Source organism: Kwoniella newhampshirensis, chromosome 1 (assembly GCF_039105145.1).
Source record: "Kwoniella newhampshirensis strain CBS 13917 chromosome 1, whole genome shotgun sequence".
NCBI lineage: Eukaryota > Fungi > Basidiomycota > Tremellomycetes > Tremellales > Cryptococcaceae > Kwoniella > Kwoniella newhampshirensis.
The window spans coordinates 313,127-333,335 of NC_089955.1; the positions used below are offsets into that span (position 1 = coordinate 313,127).

The following is a 20,209-nucleotide window of genomic DNA, read 5'->3' on the forward strand; positions in this document are numbered from 1 at the left end:
TTCTTTTCTATGTACAATGGAAACACCCTCCTTGCTTCATCGTGTTACAATCCAGTTAGGCTGCTTAAAGGTACAACTTCTGCAACCTCTCGATCTCTGCCTTGGACTCGTTCTCACCACCGATGAAGAGCTCCAAAGCATCCTTCAACCTGAGTCTGGTCACTTCGTCTTCCTCGTTGTACTTGTCCAGCACGCCATCCGCGAGATAATCGATGTCGGTAGAAGCCATCTTCCAATCCTTCTCCATGACCTTGGAGAGAGGGTCGGCCTCTGAAAGTTCTGCCATTCGAGTCTTGGAGACGGTAGGGTCCGAAGGGGTCCAGTTGGCCCATTTGACATTGGGTTTATCGAGTTCGGATCGGACACGGACTTGCCATTCACCTCCCTTTCGATAAGTAGGGAGACGACTAGTGGAGATCAAATCCTCCATAAGTCCCGAAAGGATAGTAGCGTGTTCCGCTCCGAGCTCAGGGCAGGCCATCGCCTCTCGAGCGGTGATAAACCTGTTTGCATCGAATCAAACGATCAGCAATGTGGGTTTGGTTATCAGTGAGATACGAATTCATTCACGAAGCACCCTTGATGAGAGGTTGGGTCTTCCCAGTCTCCTTGGCGAGTCGGTCATAGGTATCACGGATGTGTCTCATCCTGAAGGAGAACGGGTGCTAAATGCCAATGGAATGTCAGTGACAGATTCCGTGCAACCTTGGCACCACGTAACGATAAACACACACCTGAGTAGCAGGGTCTTCGACATCGGGCCACAAGTCGACCTCAACATGAGCTCGGACCTCTATCACGTCAGACTCAGGTCAGAGCAGTGTTCTTGGCAGAGTGTAAAGAGGCGGTAATGCTCACCGTTGAAGTAGGGACTGATGGACAGCATGTCTGCTTGACTACAAGCAATAGCCTGTGGCAGCGAGAAAAGGGAAGTACCGAGTGTTCGGATCCCTTCTGCGTTGAGAACCTTGGCGGCTTGGACACCGGCCGTAGTGGCAGGCACCTTGATGCAGAATCGGTCTCTGTGATTGGTAGTTGCAGTCAGCACGCACGCATGGATATGTTGCAACCCGAACGGCGTTACATCGCAGTGGGTCATTGAACGCTTTGTGGACCTGGTAGTCGCCACGCCACTCACCGAGTGATACCTTCAGCCTCGTATGCCTTGGCGTACGCCCTTGCATGGGCCATGATCTTCTCCTTGTCAAAGGCGTTGCTCGGCGTGGTCTGCGCCAGAACCCTTCCTTGGATGTAAGGGATCACTCTCTTGGCGAATTTGGCGGTCTACAGAGGCAATCGCCAGATGGTCAATTTAGGCTTCACCGGGCCACATCGACAGTTGCAAAGCGGACTCACCAAAACAGTGTGGATATCGAGGAAGGACGCATCCTTGCCCATCTCCTTGATAGTCTTCTCGACCAGCTCTTTGTTCTCGGTGTTCATGATCTGTTCGTTGACGAGAAGCTGGTTCGATGTCATATCGTGGGGCTTGAAAGGGAGACCCTGGGCGATCTTGGGATCCATAGAATCGGTGTCAACCTTTGTACCAGCGGCTTCGAGCTGCTCGAGAAGCGTTGGTTCAGGCTTGGAGATCATCTTGTCTGTTCGTACTTTGTTTTGTTGCGGTTGTTCTGTATGAGATGAGAGTTGGATGCTGATATGGGTCTCGGAGAAAGAACAAGAGAGAGAGCCAGAGAATGGTGGGCATGACGGAACTCTTTATACTGATACCCAAACACATATCCGCTGTCTTTGCCAGTGTTGGGATGAACTCGACTACAGCGACCGCACTAACGGGGACCGAAGCCCCATGACTGATTCTCCGAGAATTCAGCGTTACAGAGAAACGTCGTTGTGCTTAAACCAACAACAACGTCAGACAGTCCAAGTATGTACAGTAGTAGCACGCAGCATAAAGCCCATACGTCAACATGCTGTAAAGCTGAATTGATTCCGACTTTGTTTTCTGTCGAATCACCAGATCACCGGAATACCTTCCGACAATCTTCCGCTAATAGAACCAACTGACTTCACCACCTCCCAGATGGGTCCCATAGATCCTCCGCATATTCCCCAGGGTGAGAAACGGGTGCACCCTGATCGTCTAGATTATCAGCTTGTCAACTGTTCCGAAAAAGATCGTGTAAAGCTGCCGTTCGGTCGGACACAGTGGCAAGAGTCCAGACATGTATCATCATTAAGATTATGCGTATATCTCTCATGGACCTAAAAAAAAGATGATATGTCCCCCCACCCGAGTTGATCACATGACAATACGTCTGACAGTTTGCTTGCGAGTCGAGCGGATTCCACGAGTCTAGACAAAGAGCGAACTTTATGTTCATTCCGTGCTTTACCGAAAGCCTATCTCTGTGCTGTTGCTATGCATGGATGGATGGATACCTTCATCGAGCGACTATGAGCTCGTCGAGTGGGATGCAGTGAACAAAGGTCGACCGAAAAGAAGCATGAATCAGCGTTCCTGATGTCATTTCAGTGGCGTCGTCCTCAACAATCAGTGCATCATACCCGAAACGACACACCCGATCATCCAACAATACCCAGAGCGGCGAAACACGAGGCAATCCACGTCTGCATGCTCGCTATCGAGTGAATGCATCCAATACACATATTACGACGGTAATTCGGCTTTCCCAATCTAAACGCCCCTTCGGTACTAGTTCAGGGTCATCCCCGATGGTCGAAGAACGCCCTGACACAGAGGGGTTTAAACGCGGGGATCCACCCGGGGCATCAGCGGGATTGTGGGGGAAACGGTGCGCACTGCCGCTCTTGGCCACTTTTTCCTTCGTCCGATCACAGTAAAAGAGCATATATCACGAGGTCATCAGCATTGATGATGACGACGCCACTCACGTCAATAATACTGAGATCTCCTTTGTAAAGGCTATCTATCCGAATCCGCAATTTGTCCGCAGACAAATCCAATCAGTACTGTCCCGAACTCTGTGCTGTTCCTCCTCCTCGTCCGGCACCCCGCGTTGAGTAAGTGTTGTCGACTCGGGGTAGATTTGGCTCTCGGAAGGTCGGGCGACGTTTTGCCGGCGTTGTTCGTTCTCCTGTCATGGTCTGGGCGAGATGAATAAGGGGTATATATTCTGATCAAGAGGAAGACGAGGTCCTTTGCCATGTCTCCTTTCTGTCTCGTCAACGAGAAACTCCCACCTCATTCGAACCTATCACAATACATGAGCCATTGAGCTGCTGGCCACCTACATCAGATCATCTAGCACACTGGACAGCTTGAACACTTCACGCATCATGTCGGTAAACCCAGCCGCATCAGGCAGCGACCACTCCCTCCATGGTAGTCATCAGGGCAAACCTGAGAAGTACACTGGGGAGGTCGACCACCTCGAGGATATTGAGGGTAATCAGCGTAATCATATCGTTGCCAGGAATCGTAATGTCAGCGCCAAGTGAGTAACAAGCACTGTCGGCCTTTCAGGCTCAGTGTCCGGCTTTGCTTGAGATCCTGACTGACCTCCATTTATTTGGTTGGTAGGATTCAAAACCCGCTATATGGCTTGTCAAAGGACACGATCATTCACATGGCAGACCGATTCTGCAGCGAGCAGGGGTTCGACGACAGACGCGACCTTTTCAAACGAGCCGCTCTTGTCTCTCAGAAACCAAACGAGTTCGAGACTATAGCAGAGTTGACGGAAGAAGACAGACATTGGTTGCGTCGAGAGAAGACCCGTGAGTTGCTTTCACCTCCGACATGAGCGTCTGCGTCATTTCCGCCCGGACTCTTCCAGCGGACAGACTGTTTCCTGAAGTTGCGGCTTACATATCACTCGCAGACAAATGGGACCAGACAACGGCACTCTACTTCCTCGTTATCGTCTGTTCTATCGGAAGCGCGATTCAAGGATGGGACAACACCGGAGCGAATGGAGCCAACCTTTCCTTCCCCGAAGAGTTCGGTATCGTCAATAACACCTGGCTGGTCGGTATGGTAAACTCGGCCCCTTCCATCACGGTCGGGGCTGTATCTGCCATGCTTACCGATCCTATCAACTACTACATTGGTCGAAGAGGGACCATCTTCGTCACCGGCTTGTTTTGCGTTTTCCCCGTGCTCGGTCAAGCTTTCACCAGGAATTGGTGGGAACTGTTTATCTGTCGTGTTCTCTTGGGTTTCGGAATGGGCATGAAGATCACCACCATCCCAATTATGACATCGGAGACGTGAGTGACATCGCTGAGATTACCGCAAAGCGACCATACTGATGTGCAATAAATCCTTGTTTTCTTTCGTCTCCCCTGGGTTTACCTGAACAATGGACTGAACATCACACAGTGCTCCCGCTGCAATTCGAGGCGCCTTGACAATGTCGTTCCAGCTTTGGGTAGCCTTTGGAATCTTCTTCGGTTTCTGCAGCAACTTGGTCTTCATGGATATCGGTCCACGCGCATGGAGGTTCCAGCTGGCAGCCGCGTTCGCCCCTGCAGTGCCGCTTTTGCTCTTGAGTGAGTATAAACACTAGCTTGAAGAGATTGCGTATGCGAATCTAACCCCGTCAATCTTTCAGTCTGGTTCGCTCCAGAATCTCCTAGATGGTTGATGAAGAAGGGCAGATACCCCAAGGCATTCCGATCCTTCTGTCGATTGAGGAAGTCTGAGATACAAGCGGCACGAGACATGGTGCGTGTCGGGCAGAATTTCAACCGACCGAGTTCTTGAAAATTTGTTCTTCCCTCCTCCTGCCGTTGCCCTCCCCTTGGAGAGGGCGGTCAAGAGAGTACAAAAGGTCCCATACCGGCAAACGTTGACTCTGCCTTTGCTTCCAGTTTTATGCTCACTGCCAGATCGAAGAGGAACGCGAAGCTTTCAGGGGCACGACCTACTTCACGCGATTCGCCGAGCTCTTCACCAGGCCTCGACTCAGGAGAGCAAACTTGGCCAGTTGGACCATCATGATTTCTCAACAACTGTGTGGTATCAATAGTGAGTGTTCTTACATGACAGCGTACAGACCTTCCCGCTGATTACAAACTGATCCTGTCCAGTCATGTCGTTCTACTCTTCCACCATTTTCGCCGAAGCCGGTTACAGTAACCGACAATGTCTCCTCGCTTCTTTCGGATTCGGTCTGGTCAACACGCTTTTCGCTCTTCCTGCTATCTGGACAATTGACACCTTTGGAAGACGAAATTTACTTACCACTACTTTCCCCTTGATGGCGCTCGCTCTATTCTGGGCCGGTTCAATGTTCTACATGGACGAGGGAAACAGTGCTCGCGTGCCGATCATCGCTTTGGCGGTCTATCTCTTCACTGCTTTCTATTCCCCTGGTATGGGTCCAGTCCCATTCGTCTATGCAGCGGAATCATACCCTCTCACTCACCGAGAGATCGGTATGTCTTGGGCTGTGCAACAGAACAACATGTGGGCAGCTGTCCTTGGTCTCACATTCCCAAGTATGTTGAGGGCTTTCGGCGCTCCCGGTGCTTTCTACTTTTACGCCGGTACGAACATCTTAGCCTGGGTCATGTGTTTCTTCCTGGTGCCAGAGACTGCGTAAGTGGACTCACGGTCATCTCCTTCACCGAAGGATTGCAGAGCGCTGACGATATCTGTGCAGCCGACGAACTCTGGAAGAACTCGATTACGTATTCGCGGTACCCGTACCAGTCTTCGCGAAGTATCAAGCCAAGACGTGGCTGCCGTGGTTCATCAAGCGATACGTGCTCTTCCAGAGGAATGCTCATCTCGATCCACTCTACAAGCTCGAAGGTGTTGAGGGTGAGAGGACCGAAGTGGAGAGATTCCACTAGACCCGTATGTGTTTGCCGATGGGCGACAAAGGAGTGGAGTTTCGCAGAAGAAGATGTGAGAAGAACGAGATATCGATTTCGGTTGGGTTCTAGTATCTGTATCTCGATGTACTGTAGTATTTACTGTTGAACGTCTTATCATACTGTCTCCATGTATAGTTGCCGATCTAAGTGAATGATGGCACGTACCGTATAAGTACATGCTATCCGCGCAGTAGTCCCGTTTGATTAGTTACAGGAGCGAAAGAGGCGCTTCATGATACTTCAGACTCCACCATTGAAGCCTTCCCGAACTACAGTATGCATCAGGCAGGGTCGTCGATGGTGAGAGAACGGAATTAGAGCGGAATCGCGAGAAGTGGTCTTAGTAACGAGACATTAATCATCGTTAATTGGACCCTCACACCCAGCGATGCAGACACGAATGCATTGCCATAGACTACATATTGACCATGTGAACTTGTCCGATTCGATGCGAAATGAAGGCGCAAAAGATGTTGGTGAGGGGAGTTTTATTGTTTATTCTACTTCAAATCAACTTCCTTGAACGCTAGAGCGGGCGTTGGTCCATCTGACTCCGTGGGTGGTTGTCTGCTCAAGCAGATCGTCAGTCGACCAAGCTAACACGCCCTCCAGGCGCAAGTACTCACTCAGTAGGCTTGACATCGCTCTTCTTTCTGTCCAATTGAGCCTCAATATAGTCATCCATCTCATCTTTGTTCTCGCTGAGGGTAGCATCGCCCATCAGTGATTGTTTCTGAGTTCGGGACAAAGTATCGTAACTCACAATGGTCTTCTACCAAGCAGCAACCGCATGTCCTCTCGGGTAATAACCTCTTTCTCCAACAACAACCTCGCGACCTTCTCGACATCCGCCTTGTGCTTCGTCAAAAGCTCAGTTGTTCTCGAATGGGCGTCCATCACCATCTTCCTGACTGCTTTGTCCAGAGCTTCGGCAGTCGCTTCTGAGAAGGGCTTCTGGAAGCCCTCTCCTTGTTGGTCTCGTCCACCATAAGAGATAGGTCCGATCTCAGGGTTCATACCGTAGTTCGCGCAGACTTCAAAGGCCATCTTGGTGATCTTCTGCAGATCGTCCTGTGCACCAGTCGTTATTCTGCCAAAGAAGATTTCCTCGGAAACTCGACCACCAAGAGTCATGCACATTCGGTCGATGAGCTGCTGTGTGGAGAAGAGGAATCGCTCCTTGGGAAGATACTACGTAACGATTTGAAGATTAGCGGCGTCCAAAAAGAACACATTTCGAAGTGTACTAACCTGAGCGTAACCCAAGGCACCAACCCCACGAGGAATAATCGAGACCTTCAATAACGGATCGGCATGCTCCAAGTACCAACCACAAACGGCATGCCCAGCTTCGTGATAAGCGACAGTCTTCTTCTCATCCTTGCCAAGCACTCTGGACTTCCGTTCCAAACCAGCGATGACACGCTCGATCGCCCCATCAAAGTCCTCCTCGGTGACTGAATCGCCACCACGTCGAGCCGCCCTCAGGGCTGCCTCATTGCAGACGTTCGCAATGTCGGCTCCAGAGAACCCAGGAGTAAGAAGCGCAAGCTTCTCGGCGATGATCTCAGCCTTGATCTCAGTGGAGAGCGAGAGGGGTTTAAGGTGGACACCAAAGATCTGTCTTCGACCTCCGATGTCGGGTCTATCGATGGCGATATGTCGATCAAATCGACCGGGTCGCATCAAGGCGTTGTCGAGAACGTCGGCTCGGTTAGTACCGGCCAAGACGACAACATGCTCGTTGGTGCCGAAACCGTCCATTTCAACAAGCAATTGGTTAAGAGTCGACTCTCGCTCGTCATTTCCACCGAAACTTCCACCTTTTCCTCTCGATTTACCGATGGCGTCAATCTCGTCGACGAAGATGATACAAGGGGCATTCTTCTTAGCGTTGGCGAAGAGGTCTCGGACTCGAGAAGGACCGACACCGACGAACATCTCAACGAACTCGGAACCAGAGACGGAGAGGAAGGGAACACCGGCCTCACCAGCGGTAGCCTTGGCAAGCAAGGTCTTACCGGTACCTGGTGGACCAGAGAGGATTGCGCCTCGAGGAATCTTAGCACCGAGCTTCTCGTATTTTTGTGGTTCCTTCAGGAACTTGACGAATTCCATGATTTCCTAGTGACAGAGAAATCTTGTCAGCAGGTATCAGATGAAGTCCGTAATCTAGCATACTGACCTCCTTGGCTTCGTCCATGCCAGCTACATCCTTGAACCTGACCTTGACCTCCTCGTCCTTGTTGAACATCTTCGCTCTGCTCTTACCGACGCCAAAGATACCGCCACCGGGTCCACCACCGGACATTGCAGATCCACCTCTTCTAGCCATCCAAAGCAAGAGACCGGCGATCAAGAGTGTTGGGGCGAAATGCATAGCGGTCTGGAAGGTGGAGATTTCTTCTCTATATGAGACAGGTAACCTCTCAGCAGGAGGAATGCCGAGCTCATCTTGAGTGGAGATGAGGAGGGATTCGAAAGCCTCCAGGGAACCGATGGTGAATTGATACGGGGCGGGCCCATGTGATGGAGAAGGGAGACTGGAGGCACCGGTGGCGTTGGGAGCAGGTTGATTCCCTTGAAGAGGGTTGTGGAGGTGCACTCTGACTTTGCTTCTGTTGACAACCTCAAGAGAGGAAACAAGACCTCGAGCAAGAAGTGAATTGCGGCTATGCGAGTCGTTATGTCAGCGGCGGATCGATCGTCGATCGGACATGATGACGCTCACAATTCCTGCCATGTAATCTCCTTGGTCCTGACATCGTCTGGCTGGGTAATGCTCCAGAGGGCGTAAGTACTGAGAGCGGCTAGCAAGAGTTGGTTTGGTGTCATGCCACCGAAACCTCCTCCAGGTAGTCCACCCCCAGGCCCTCCAGCGCCGTTGCCATTTCCACCACTTCCACCTCCACCACCACCTGTGCCGACCTTCTTCCCTGCACGTCCGCCAAGCTCGCTCAGCTTCTTCCTGGACATGCCCTCATCCTTGGGCTCATTCTGATCCTCAGGTCTGTTCTCTTCACCTTCGAGACCTGGAAGACCGACATCGGGCTTTTTGGGTAATGAGGGACCGGCAGGAGGTTCGACACCTGCAGGCTTTGGTGCGACAGTTGTCCCTTGCTTCCCGTTACCGCCGAAGAGAGACTCCAGTCCCGATGGAGGCGACGGGTTGCGTGATGGTCTGGGAGATTGAGAAGGGGTGGCGTAGGATCGAGCCGATACGAGTGGTCGAGATAGAGTTTGTGAATATCGAGGCAACCGACGCAAAGCAATGGCTCGGAGAGACATGGTGATCGGAGGGAAGATATGGTGAGGTGGCAAAGAGTGAAAGAGAGAGAAGAGAGCTGTGGATGTACGCTGTCAAAGCAATATTGCTTCCCCTATCTGTTATATGGAAAAGATAGATCAGATCGAGATGTCGATAATCGTGATAGAAGCTAAAGTCGCCAGAGGGAACAAAACTCAGAGATCGAACCGACGTTGCATTGACGGCACTTACGCGGTTCCGGCCGATTGGGATCATCTCTCGGTGGCAACTTTTGTGATTACTGTTATTATCGTCATCATTTACTGGGTTAATGGGTTATTACAAACTGACTTGAACTAATCATTAGGATCCGCCACTCGATCGGTATTACAACGGGGTTATAACGTCGGAACAATCGTAGGTGAATGGGATCGTCTACCCCGCATTCGTACCCCACACGACGGCTCTGTCCTGGCATCGTCACGTCGTTCACCGCTACCGTCACTGCACGATATAACGAGAGAGCCCATTAGCGCCATCAGCAGTCGAGACTTTTCAGTACGATTCTCGCTCGCCTTGATCCGCTTTCCGGCTGAAACTATCGGCATAGATACTCTCTGACCTCGCCGCTTCGATATGCGGAGAGCACCCAGCCTGCTCCTCGCCTTCATCGCGTCTCTCCTCGTCCTCTCACCCCTGATCACCGCCGTCAAGCATGAAGACTTCAAGGAGTGCGCTCAGACCTCTTTCTGTCGACGATTACGGTCGATTGCTGGCCGACAAGAGAATGCTCCAGACGATACCTTCAGCTCCCCGTACAGACTGTCTGAGCCATCTGCTGTGAAGGCAGAAGGTGGCTCTTGGATCTGGCCCTTGAGGTCGGACCTCTACCCGTCTGTTGGCTTCGAGCTGCGAGTCGATGTTCTCCAAGAGGGCGAAGGGATAGTCCGAATACGCGTGGATGAAGTGGGGTCTCAAACTTCCTTCAAGCGGTACAACGAAACGGCCAAATGGGCTTTACTCGACCCTAATCCCCCAACCTCCTCATCTGCCACACTCAAATCGTCTTCTGGGAAGAGCGTAATCACCTACGGACCATCGTCTTCACATCTGACTCTCGAAATCATTCACTCTCCCTTGAAGATTACTCAGCTTCGAAGTGGTAAGCCTGAGATCGTCTTCAACGAGCGAAGCTTGTTCCACATGGAGCATTTCCGAGTCAAGGAGATCGAGAAGATCGAGGAGAATGTGGGTGGAGAAGGGGAACAGATGGTGTTCAAGGGAGGAGAAATGGATAGGAGCTGGTTTGAGGAGAGCGACGCAGATATATTCCAGGAGAGGTGGAGACAGTGGACTGACACGAAGCCAAAAGGTGAGCTCCAAAGTCACCTAATGTCGGTCTCATGGCTGATTGAACGCAGGTCCCGAGGGTTTCTCCCTTGATTTGACCTTCCCCGGCGTCGAGCATGTCTATGGCCTGCCAGAGCACGCTTCCCCCCTCTCACTGCCCGATACTACCGGTCCCAAGGCATACTATACAGAGCCATATCGTCTGTTCAACGTCGACATCTTCGAATACCTCGCCGATTCGCCCATGTCCTTGTATGGAGCTATTCCCCTCCTTCACGCCCACTCCAAGTCGCATTCTGTCGGAGTCCTCAATCTCGTTGCTTCAGAGACATGGGTTGATGTGCGACACGATTCCAATGCTGTTAGGACTCACTGGATATCCGAATCGGGTATTCTCGACGTCATGCTTTTGCCCGGGCCCAAGCCCGAGAAGCTTTTCGAGCAATATGCTGTTCTTACGGGCCCCACACCTCTCCCACCACAATGGTCTACAGCGTATCATCAATGCAGATGGAACTATAACGACGAGGACGACGTACTGGAAGTGGACAGACGATTCGACGAGGCGGATATACCCCTCGACGTGACTTGGCTGGACATCGAGTATGCAGAAGAGCACAGATACTTTGACTGGAATGCAAAGTTTTTCCCTAATCCTGTCGAGATGCTCGAAGCTGTCGCCAGTAAAGGCCGGAAGGTGAGACACATGACCACAGCAATGCTTTCCGCCAGCTGACAATGTTGATCCCTAGATGGTCGCCATCATCGACCCTCATATCAAGAAGACCGAGTCTTTCCGCATTTACTCAGACGCGAAAAATTTGGACGTGTTGATCAAAAAATCAGATGGAAACAACTTTGAGGGCTGGTGCTGGACTGGAAGTAGTGTCTGGGTCGATTTCTTCAATGAGAATAGCTGGACTTGGTGGACCAAGATGTTCGACTTGAAGACGTGGAAGGTGAGCTGTTCATCTTGGACTGTACATTATGGATCACAAAGGGCAGCGCTGAGCGAAAATGGTCTGTTCTTTCAGGAGTCAACAAATGCTCTTTTCATCTGGAACGACATGAACGAGGTAGGTAGACCGATGCCTGGTACGATACACCAGCTGATTTCAGGTAGCCCTCTGTTTTCGATGGGCCGGAGATCAGCATGCCTCGAGACAACATTCATGCTGGCGGATGGGAGCACCGTGACGTTCACAACATCAATGGAATGATGTTTGTGAGTTCGGGATATTCCAGTCAAAGCTGTCCTCGAAGCTGAGTATCTTGTCTGGTAGCACAATCAAACGTCACAAGCTTTGATCGCTAGGGAAAGTCCGGCGAAGAGACCATTCGTCCTCTCGCGATCATTCTTCGCCGGTTCACACCGATATGGTGCCATCTGGTGAGCTGCGTTGCGAGATTGGGGTGTCACCTAGCTAATAACGATTTCGTTAGGACTGGAGACAACATGGGAGACTGGGGTAAGCTAAGTCGAAACTCGCTGGATTCGCTGAAAGGCTGACAAAGAACAGAGCATCTTGCCGGCGAAACCGCCATGTTATTGTCCAACAACATTGCTGGAATGGTTTTCAGTGGGGGCAAGTGCTTACTTTTACCGGTAGTGTCCAATTCGTTGCTTACGTGACCAACAGCCGATGTTGGTGGATTTTTCGGAAACCCCACACCCGAACTTCTCGTGAGATGGTATCAAGCGGGCGCTTTCATGCCCTTCTTCCGAGCACATGCCCACATCGACACCAAGAGACGAGAGCCATACCTCTTCGACGAGCCCATCAGAGGGTATCTGAGGGACATCATCAGATTGCGATACAGCTTGTTGCCGGTCTGGTACAATGCGTTCCACGACGCGAGCTTGAGAGGATTGCCGATCATGAGGTAAGTGGAAACTAAGGTCGGCCTTTTGGCAAGCAGAAATGACCGTCCAATGTAGACCACAATACGCGGTCTTCCCTGAAGACGAGCAAGGCTTCAGCGTGGACGATCAATACTACGTCGGCGATTCTGGGTTGCTGGTGAAGCCTGTCACCACGGAAGGCGCCACTACCACCCAAGTGTACATCTCAGATGCTCAGGTATGTCCTGAGAGTGTGGGCTTTGCTTGGGATGCTGACAGGTCATGAACAGCCATACTACGACTACTTCACGCATCGCCTGTATCCTGCTTCGGCTCACCAAACCCTCACTTTGCACACCCCTCTCGAGACCTTCCCTTTGTTGATTCAAGGAGGTTCAATCGTTCCTGTTCGAGCGAGAGTGAGACGGTCTTCTCCACTCATGTGGCAAGATCCCTTCACTTTGATTATTGCGCTGTCCAAGCAGGGCACTGCAAATGGACAACTCTACCTTGATGATGGTGTTTCGTTCGCTCACGCAAAGGGTGAATACGTCTGGAAGGAATTCACCTTCGAATCCGGCGTACTTCGATCGAACAATGCTCATCCAGCAGGAGAAGTGATTGAGAAGGGCGTCGCACCATATGACCCAGAGGGTAATTCTTGGGCTCAAGCTATTGGACATGTGAAGGTGGAGAGCATAGTCCTCTTCGGATTGAAGAACAAGCCAAAGAGCGTGAAGGTCCGAGGAGAAGAGGTAGATTGGAAGTGGGAAGCAGGGGTTTTTAGCTCGGGAAAGAAGGAAGGAGGTGCGAGCGGATTGAAGATCAAGAATCCAGGAGTTGCAGTGGTGAGCGATTGGGAAGTGGAAATCGCATGATACGATATGACATAGAGTATGTGCCATAGAGCAGGAAGAGAACAAGTATTTGTGTACGTTGTTGAGAGATTTGCATTGCATGAGATAACGTTGGAGATACAATGGAGAACGATTTATGTGGTGCAGAGTTTAACCCAATCGGATACCTAAAGCCAACCCAGCCATGAAGCTTGCTCGTTCTGTCAGGTTTGCCATTCATCAGCTCATTCTCTCATCAAAATGATAGCAGGATCAAATCACTCACGTTGGAAGTTGGCAGTCAAAAAGTCTACAATCCTGTTCCAGATACCGCCGATGGTCGGTCCGTTGTATTTACCTGTGGCAGTCTTGCCACCGAAAGCCGATTCATATTTGTTTGACATCCTGGCCCAGTCAACTGAGATGTATGATTTGCTCGACATGTACTGTGAGGAGCGAGAAGATATGTCAGTCGACTGATGGAAGTGACAATGATATACGTAGAGAAAAGACAAGATGGAGACCAAACTCACCTGAAGCAAAACGAAAACACCTCCTAATAGGAAAGCGATTGCTCTCGCTCCCTTCTTCAAGAAAACACCTGAACAGATGCCACAAACCGCTCCGAAACTCAACTCGTACACACTCAATATGCTCTTCGGGCCCTCATCAGTCCCCGGAGCACCGATACTAGATGTCCCGACGGGCGAAGCTGGTGAAGAGGAATACAGAGCTTCGCAACGAGTTTGTTGGGATGGTCTATACAGACTGAGTCCGGTCAGAGCGAGCGAAGCGGCGATACCGAGTCCGAGGGGTGAGAACGCTCGACCGCTGGTGTTGGTGGGGACAGGTCGAGCTATGGCGATTGCTCGTGGACCTTGTTTCGCCAAGGCTCTCGCTCGTAGGAATGAAGAAGGGGTGTGGAGAGATCGGAATGGGGTGGGCGAGCATGAGACGGGAGATGGACGAGAGTGGAGAAGCGATGGGAGCAAGGTGGTTCGGAGAGACATGGTGACGACAGGCGAGAAGAGAGAGGAACACGAGGCGTGAAGGGTGGTCGGTGAAGGATGAAGATGTGATTGAGAGGAGAAGATGAGATGCATCGATGTATCTGACCTGGTCTACTGCTAGTAACTGCACGGTGACGTATCGATTGCCCGGAGTATACGGACATCAGCTCGGATCTCCGGGTTCCGGGACCACACAAAAGTTCGAGAGATCAAGTTGTGCAAAAACATTATCAAGCACCAATTTGCTGTATCACCTCGACGTATTCTTGCTTTCAAGCCGACCCCCACCACAGCAACTCCCGAGATGAACGAGATGGAGTGGTCCATCCTGCGAGGTGTGCCCTATACGAATTCCGACGCTGGACCGTGGAGAGAGAATGAGCTAGCTGCTCAGCTTGGTGAAGCGGATTTCAAGTCGATTCTGCTCTCGTCCGAAGCACAGTCTGTGATTAGCTCAACTCCCGGTCTGCTCGAAGGTCTACCTTCTAGTCCAACAGACAACGAAAAGAATGAGCAGCTCGATCCTGTTGTGCGGCTCATAGTGGCCATCGCCTTGCTGCACGCTTTCGTACAGGTCAACTGGACAGGACCCGAACTCGACTTCACATCCCTTGACATCCTCCCCAAATCCACTTCGTCGCCTACGCTCGAGGAGATCAACGCTACTTCGATACCGTTCCTGACACTCGGTGGTGAACCAGCATACCATCTTTCTTCCCAGCCATCGCTGTTCCTTCTCGCTCGACGACTTTTCCTCTCCTTCCCACGAGAGTCATTGCCCACTCTTCCGCTCTGGCTACTTCGACTGCATCTTGTCCACCTTTCCCTTCTCGACGAGCCTGTATCTCCTCCTGCCGACCTTCTCGAAACAGTCAGAGATCTTCTCAACAACCCCAACGTCACGGCCGACCAAGACCTTACTGCAACGATCCACCTCGAAATCGGATTACTGCATCATGCTCTTGCACAGGAGAAACAGGCGAATCAGGAATTCCTGGCGGCTTCGCAAGCAAGTGGACTGGAATTCGAGTTGACCGGTGCTTTGGGAAAGAAGACAAAATACCAAGTGGCTTCGCACAGTCAACTGGTACTTCTTGCGGAATCAAGAAAGCGAGAGGGCGATGAGGAAGTCACACAGGATGGCAGCGGACCTAGCGGAGAGGAGTCGAGAAAAGACGAACCATCGTCGTCAGCACTGCCTGAGAGTGTTCCCCTCAACGATGACACCCTTCTCGAGGAGACGCAATTCACCAGATCCACTCATCCGACTACATCCAATGCCGATTCGAGATTAGCGCATCTCGACCCTTCATCTCAGCCACCCTTGCATCCACTCGATCAGTCTCTCCTCCTCTCACTTTGCCTGTCGCAACACAACAATTCGCCTGAATCCGGTCTCACCGCATCTCAAATGATGCCTTTCCTTGCACGTGTCCTTTCTCATCCTCGCAACTGGTCCATCCATACCACCGGTCTTCTCCTTCGATCACGGCTTGAAGCTGCTCGATCAAGAACGGTCGAACGATCCACTCTTCAGTTGCAAGCTCTGATCGAGCAGATGCCCACCAGTGACTCCAGCACGACAGAACGACTCAGATACTTCCACCAGCTGCCATTACCATCGAAATGGGAGATGGAGCGAGAACTGGCGAAGCGGTTCTTGACTGTCGGAGTGGTGAGAAGCGCTTTGGAGATCTTTACAAGACTGGAAATGTGGGAAGATGCCGTCATGTGTCTTCAGCGAATGGATCGAGAAGAGGAAGCGGAGACCATTGTCAAAGATCTGTTGGAAGGCAAGAAGATTGAATCAGATTTAGTCCCTGCGTTAGGTCGAGCCAGTCTCACTGAACCCAGAAGGGCGAAATTGACCTCTGCAAGAGAAGCGAAGTTATGGTGTCTGCTTGGCGATCTCGCACTGAATGCGGAATCAGCTACGAAAGATCCTGTCGCAGCTCGAATTACCGCCATCGAACATTATACGAAAGCATGGGAAGTTTCCGCGCACACTTCGTCGAGAGCGATGCGAAGCTTGGGTTCATTGAGAGTGGGAGGGAGGGAGTACGAAGAGGCTATACCTTGTTTCAGGGCTGCGTTGGATATCAATCCGCTTTACGCAAGAGCTTGGTTCGCCCTTGGTGTGTGTCTGGTGAGACAGGAACGGTGGACGGAAGCGAAAGATGCCTTCAGGAGACAAGTCGGTGTGGAGGAAGATGATGCTGAGGGATGGAACAACCTGGCGGCTGTCTATTTGCGTTTAGGCGAAGACGGTGCCAGAGACGGCGAGGTAAGTTCTCAGAGTTCCGACCTGAATGTGTGTATACGCAGGGACGCGCACTCACTGGACCCTCTTTCACGCAGGCGACACCCTCCGTATCATACGACAACAAGATGCTCGCCTTCCGAGCACTTCGACAGGGTCTACGATACGCCTATGCCAATTGGCGAATGTGGCAAAATTACATGATCGTTGCTATAGATGTTGGAGAGTTATCGGAAGCTGCTCGAGCGATGACTCGAGTTATCGAGGAGATCTCCACGAAAGATCCCATTCTTGCTGTCGATCCTGATGTTTTGGACAAACTCGTTGACAGTGTCACTCGAGACGATTACTCGCTCGCTACCGCAGGTGAGAATGGGGAAAAAGCAGTCCCGACAACGAGTAACGAAGGTTTCGGCTTGTTACCGATCGTCGAGCGTTTGTTTGACGTGACGATCTTACCTCGGATCTCGGACTCGCCTAGAGTATGGAGAGCTCATGGTAGATTGTTAAGATGGAAAGAAGATTGGTCCGGTGCATTGGAAGATTATCTCCGAGCGTATAGATGTGGGGTCGCGGCGGATGAGAGAGTGGAGAGAGATGTAGACATGTGGAGAGAAGCAGTAGAGGAATTGGAAGATCTAGTTGCTGTCATGAGTGTATTGGGACCCAAAGCTAAAGCTCAAGCCGAGGCTTCAGATGGCGGAAAGAAGAAAAAGGGAGATTGGAAATTCGCAGCGAAAGGTTTGGTGAGGACTTTTATGGGCAGGACAAGGGAATCGTAAGTACATACTCCATGCTCTCCACTGTTCTCTCAACGTGGAGTTCAGCTGATGGTAATCGCGGTGCAGGTTCGAAGGCGAGAAGGACTGGGAACGATTGCAAGAGCTGATGGACGAGCTAAAGAACTCGGATTGAGTGTGAGAGAGGCGACACATAGGTCGTGTAGCAGAGTGAATGTTGAATGCACTTCCACACTGTATTAAGCACATTGACATGAACAACCCATATCGTGCGGTCTTGGCATGGTTGCCTCACAATGCTTTACCGCGAATTGTGGAAGGAGCAACGGCTAAGGCTGGAGAGCACGATAGCATGTGGGTATATATCGCCTAATCGTACAACAATCACCTCTCCTAGAATTCAAGAAGCTGACTCGAAGGCATCCTCCATATCTCTGAAGCCTCGTCTACGTCCATGCCTTCAAAATCAAATCAAATAGAGCTGGCCTCCCCTCTTCTCCAGCCAATGAATGATGCGAAAACGGCCTAGCCATGTTCGCCAGCGCACCGGCCCCTCTATCGTCTTCGGGTGTTCTTGCCTCCCATCGTTCCTCGCTTTGGCTTCGCAGGCATGCCCCTAGCCAATCGCCATTTGATTCGACCGGTGTCCTTGGGGCCGGCAGTCGAGACTTTCTTGGGTGTTTCTGAGAGGAGTGGGAGGTGTCAGTATGACTCGTCATGAAGTGAGCAAGGAGAAAGCAGAGAAAGAACTGCGTGGGATGCAGTGGTAGAGATGGTACGATGGGGAGGTTGGCCGGGATCACGACCAGGGAGACGGATAGCTACGATGACGGTTTGAGGAGAGGGGATTCGGGTACGAGACATAGGAGCAGATCCGACAAGACGGACTACAGGTTGTGCAGAAGCCAGAGGCCGTTCACACTCAGAGCCAGGTAAACCCCTATCATAACAGAGACGGTCTCTGTAACACTTTCGAGATGGTAGATATAGACGATGCCAGAACACTCACCTTCCATCTTAGCATCGCCCTCTCCTTCCCCGTTATCAGCCTCGACCGCCGTCTCCCCCTCCTTCTTATCTTTGCCGGTCAACCTCTCTGATAACCGCTGCGTCCTAGCGGCGTCAGTGATAGCGTAATGCGACGTTAACCTCTTTCGAGCTCGGGAAGCCATCTTGGCTTTGGCACGGATAGACTTCGCCATGGTATAAAGAAGGAGTCGATCTGAGGTCGCGAGGTTGTGATAGGGGAAGTGGTTGAAGCCAATTGATCGTGGTCGTGATTATATTTCGGTGAACAAGTGATCTTGTGAGAGGATGGATGCTCAACACCGAATGGAGGACAATCAGAGTGGAGACGGTAGCTCTAGTGAAAAGCAACTTTTCGTTTTAAATACAGGTCACGTGATGAACGTGGAACGTGTGGCAAAAACGCGTCTTCTTGAGGGTGGTGAGTTGTATGAAGATCTGACTCTTGGTGAAGATCCACAATGGCTTGGCCGTCCAATGCAGGTACTTTTCATTGAGGATCGCACAGCAGATGATTGGAAGAAACAACAGCCCGAGACCAGGTACGAGACCATCTGCCCCTTTTCTTCCTCCCTCTCTCACACACACACACACACACATCCCCATCGGGCGTTGTAAAGCGCCACGAGGGAGTCGTGTTTGAGTAATTCATTGATCGATGATTGAGATATGACAGAAATTTCACGACGGGAATTCTCGTATAAATCCTTCCGTCTGTCGTGATCTGCTCAATCCCCGCTGTCTCCCAGACCTTGATGGATGCTTGACAGTGTAGCCATATATGGCCCTAGACGATCTTAACGACCTGGACGACCCACCTCACGATATCATCGACAGTCCAGCGTGCCACATCCACACTTCGACCACTATATCCCATGTCAGATCTCGTTACATCCCGTCCGACGCTTCATCACACCTCTAGACCGACCCATGGGCAGTACGATACCAACACGTGCTCCCACCTGGAATATGTCTTGACCACCATCACTCGTTTCCCACCGGCTTTGATCCGCGTGGTGAACCATCTCCTGGACGAATACCGACTAGCCAAAGTGGCGCCGTTGTCGCAGCCTCAATCATTTGCACATGTGGGTTATTGTTCACCTCAACCAAGGTGATCACACTCCATCACCCCGGAACAAGCAGGGCCTGGCTGAGGAGGTATTGGATGCTCACTGGCAACAAAGTCGAGATTGTTTGCGCATAATATGCTTACCTACACCTTACTGGATGATCACAGATCCCAACTCTTTCAACGCTCACCGCTCAACCGTCCATGTCTAAGCGTAAACGCTCCATCACACATTACGACGGTATCCCGCTCACCATCCTCTCGTCCTCGTCGTCCTCGTCGTCGTCCTCCTCTCTCTCCTGCTGCTCCACCCCTCCCCAGTCCTCTCTCACTGGATCTCCTTCATACGAAATCGATGACCCGCACGACAGGATCATCATCGTACGCAGGAAGATCAGAGATCTGGAGAGGGCCATGAAAGGTCTTGGGTTGGATGAGGATGGGACCAGCTCCAGTAGAGACTCTACCAGGAGCTCGGCGAGTTTCACATTTGTCTCGTCGACCAGTGACCAAGCAGGTGGATATGGTTATGACCACGAATACAAGACGAAGGACATGGTGAGTCCTTTAGATCGTGCACCCCCTCTTTTCTCTCCCGAAGACGGATTGGACGCTGAGAATGCATCACATACAGAGAGGTATGAGCATCACCTCGATGGCTGCTTGTGATGACCAAGGTCAGAACCACGAAGATGACGACGACGAGAGTGACGACGAAGACGATGTGATTTTCCTCCTCCACTGTTGAAATCTTTCTCGACCGATCGTGTACCATCGTCAGCCCTTTGTCATCTTGCAGGATCATTCCGTGATGCTTGTACCTCTTGATGATACACTGCGCCTCTACGGAAAGCTTTTCAGCTCGTACATTGTCACCTCGTTGTTCATGTTCTCTCGCCACCCACTCGCTATATCATATTCATACAGTAAACCGCTCCATGCAAATCTTGCTGGCATTTCAGCAGCGTTGTTTCGTCTATGACAAGTCAGTCTTAA

General features: G+C 51.3%; 8 protein-coding genes across 8 annotated transcripts; 4 read left to right on the top strand and 4 right to left on the bottom strand.

Moving 5' to 3' along the window:
• Positions 1–64: 64 nt before the first annotated feature.
• On the bottom strand, positions 65–1,596 carry IAR55_000127 (uncharacterized protein; the record flags this gene model as incomplete). Its single annotated transcript, XM_066943264.1, has 6 exons — positions 65–503; positions 571–665; positions 735–793; positions 859–1,022; positions 1,139–1,284; positions 1,357–1,596. The coding sequence occupies 6 exons, from the start codon at positions 1,594–1,596 to the stop codon at positions 65–67; spliced, it is 1,143 nt and encodes a 380-aa protein (XP_066805806.1).
• Positions 1,597–3,282: 1,686 nt separating this feature from the next.
• Positions 3,283–5,805, top strand: IAR55_000128 (uncharacterized protein; the record flags this gene model as incomplete). Its single annotated transcript, XM_066943265.1, has 8 exons — positions 3,283–3,440; positions 3,527–3,723; positions 3,828–4,215; positions 4,328–4,497; positions 4,560–4,672; positions 4,819–4,975; positions 5,038–5,548; positions 5,613–5,805. 8 exons carry the CDS (start codon positions 3,283–3,285, stop codon positions 5,803–5,805), a joined length of 1,887 nt encoding a protein of 628 aa, XP_066805807.1.
• A 524-nt stretch (positions 5,806–6,329) lies between these two features.
• Positions 6,330–9,117, bottom strand: IAR55_000129 (uncharacterized protein; the record flags this gene model as incomplete). The annotated part of the gene is made up of 6 exons (XM_066943266.1): positions 6,330–6,396; positions 6,456–6,530; positions 6,593–7,020; positions 7,081–7,953; positions 8,015–8,501; positions 8,561–9,117. The coding sequence occupies 6 exons, from the start codon at positions 9,115–9,117 to the stop codon at positions 6,330–6,332; spliced, it is 2,487 nt and encodes an 828-aa protein (XP_066805808.1).
• A 595-nt stretch (positions 9,118–9,712) lies between these two features.
• Positions 9,713–13,147, top strand: IAR55_000130 (uncharacterized protein; the record flags this gene model as incomplete). Its single annotated transcript, XM_066943267.1, has 11 exons — positions 9,713–10,448; positions 10,498–11,123; positions 11,179–11,385; positions 11,461–11,502; positions 11,550–11,651; positions 11,710–11,816; positions 11,870–11,895; positions 11,947–12,012; positions 12,067–12,310; positions 12,366–12,507; positions 12,560–13,147. The coding sequence occupies 11 exons, from the start codon at positions 9,713–9,715 to the stop codon at positions 13,145–13,147; spliced, it is 2,886 nt and encodes a 961-aa protein (XP_066805809.1).
• Positions 13,148–13,276: 129 nt separating this feature from the next.
• On the bottom strand, positions 13,277–14,115 carry IAR55_000131 (uncharacterized protein; the record flags this gene model as incomplete). The annotated part of the gene is made up of 3 exons (XM_066943268.1): positions 13,277–13,326; positions 13,392–13,551; positions 13,639–14,115. 3 exons carry the CDS (start codon positions 14,113–14,115, stop codon positions 13,277–13,279), a joined length of 687 nt encoding a protein of 228 aa, XP_066805810.1.
• Positions 14,116–14,419: 304 nt separating this feature from the next.
• Positions 14,420–17,290, top strand: IAR55_000132 (uncharacterized protein; the record flags this gene model as incomplete). The annotated part of the gene is made up of 3 exons (XM_066943269.1): positions 14,420–16,399; positions 16,474–17,153; positions 17,224–17,290. The coding sequence occupies 3 exons, from the start codon at positions 14,420–14,422 to the stop codon at positions 17,288–17,290; spliced, it is 2,727 nt and encodes a 908-aa protein (XP_066805811.1).
• A 380-nt stretch (positions 17,291–17,670) lies between these two features.
• On the bottom strand, positions 17,671–18,317 carry IAR55_000133 (uncharacterized protein; the record flags this gene model as incomplete). Its single annotated transcript, XM_066943270.1, has 2 exons — positions 17,671–17,798; positions 18,125–18,317. 2 exons carry the CDS (start codon positions 18,315–18,317, stop codon positions 17,671–17,673), a joined length of 321 nt encoding a protein of 106 aa, XP_066805812.1.
• A 699-nt stretch (positions 18,318–19,016) lies between these two features.
• On the top strand, positions 19,017–19,961 carry IAR55_000134 (uncharacterized protein; the record flags this gene model as incomplete). Its single annotated transcript, XM_066943271.1, has 3 exons — positions 19,017–19,229; positions 19,382–19,771; positions 19,848–19,961. 3 exons carry the CDS (start codon positions 19,017–19,019, stop codon positions 19,959–19,961), a joined length of 717 nt encoding a protein of 238 aa, XP_066805813.1.
• Between the last annotated feature and the right edge of the window lie 248 nt (positions 19,962–20,209).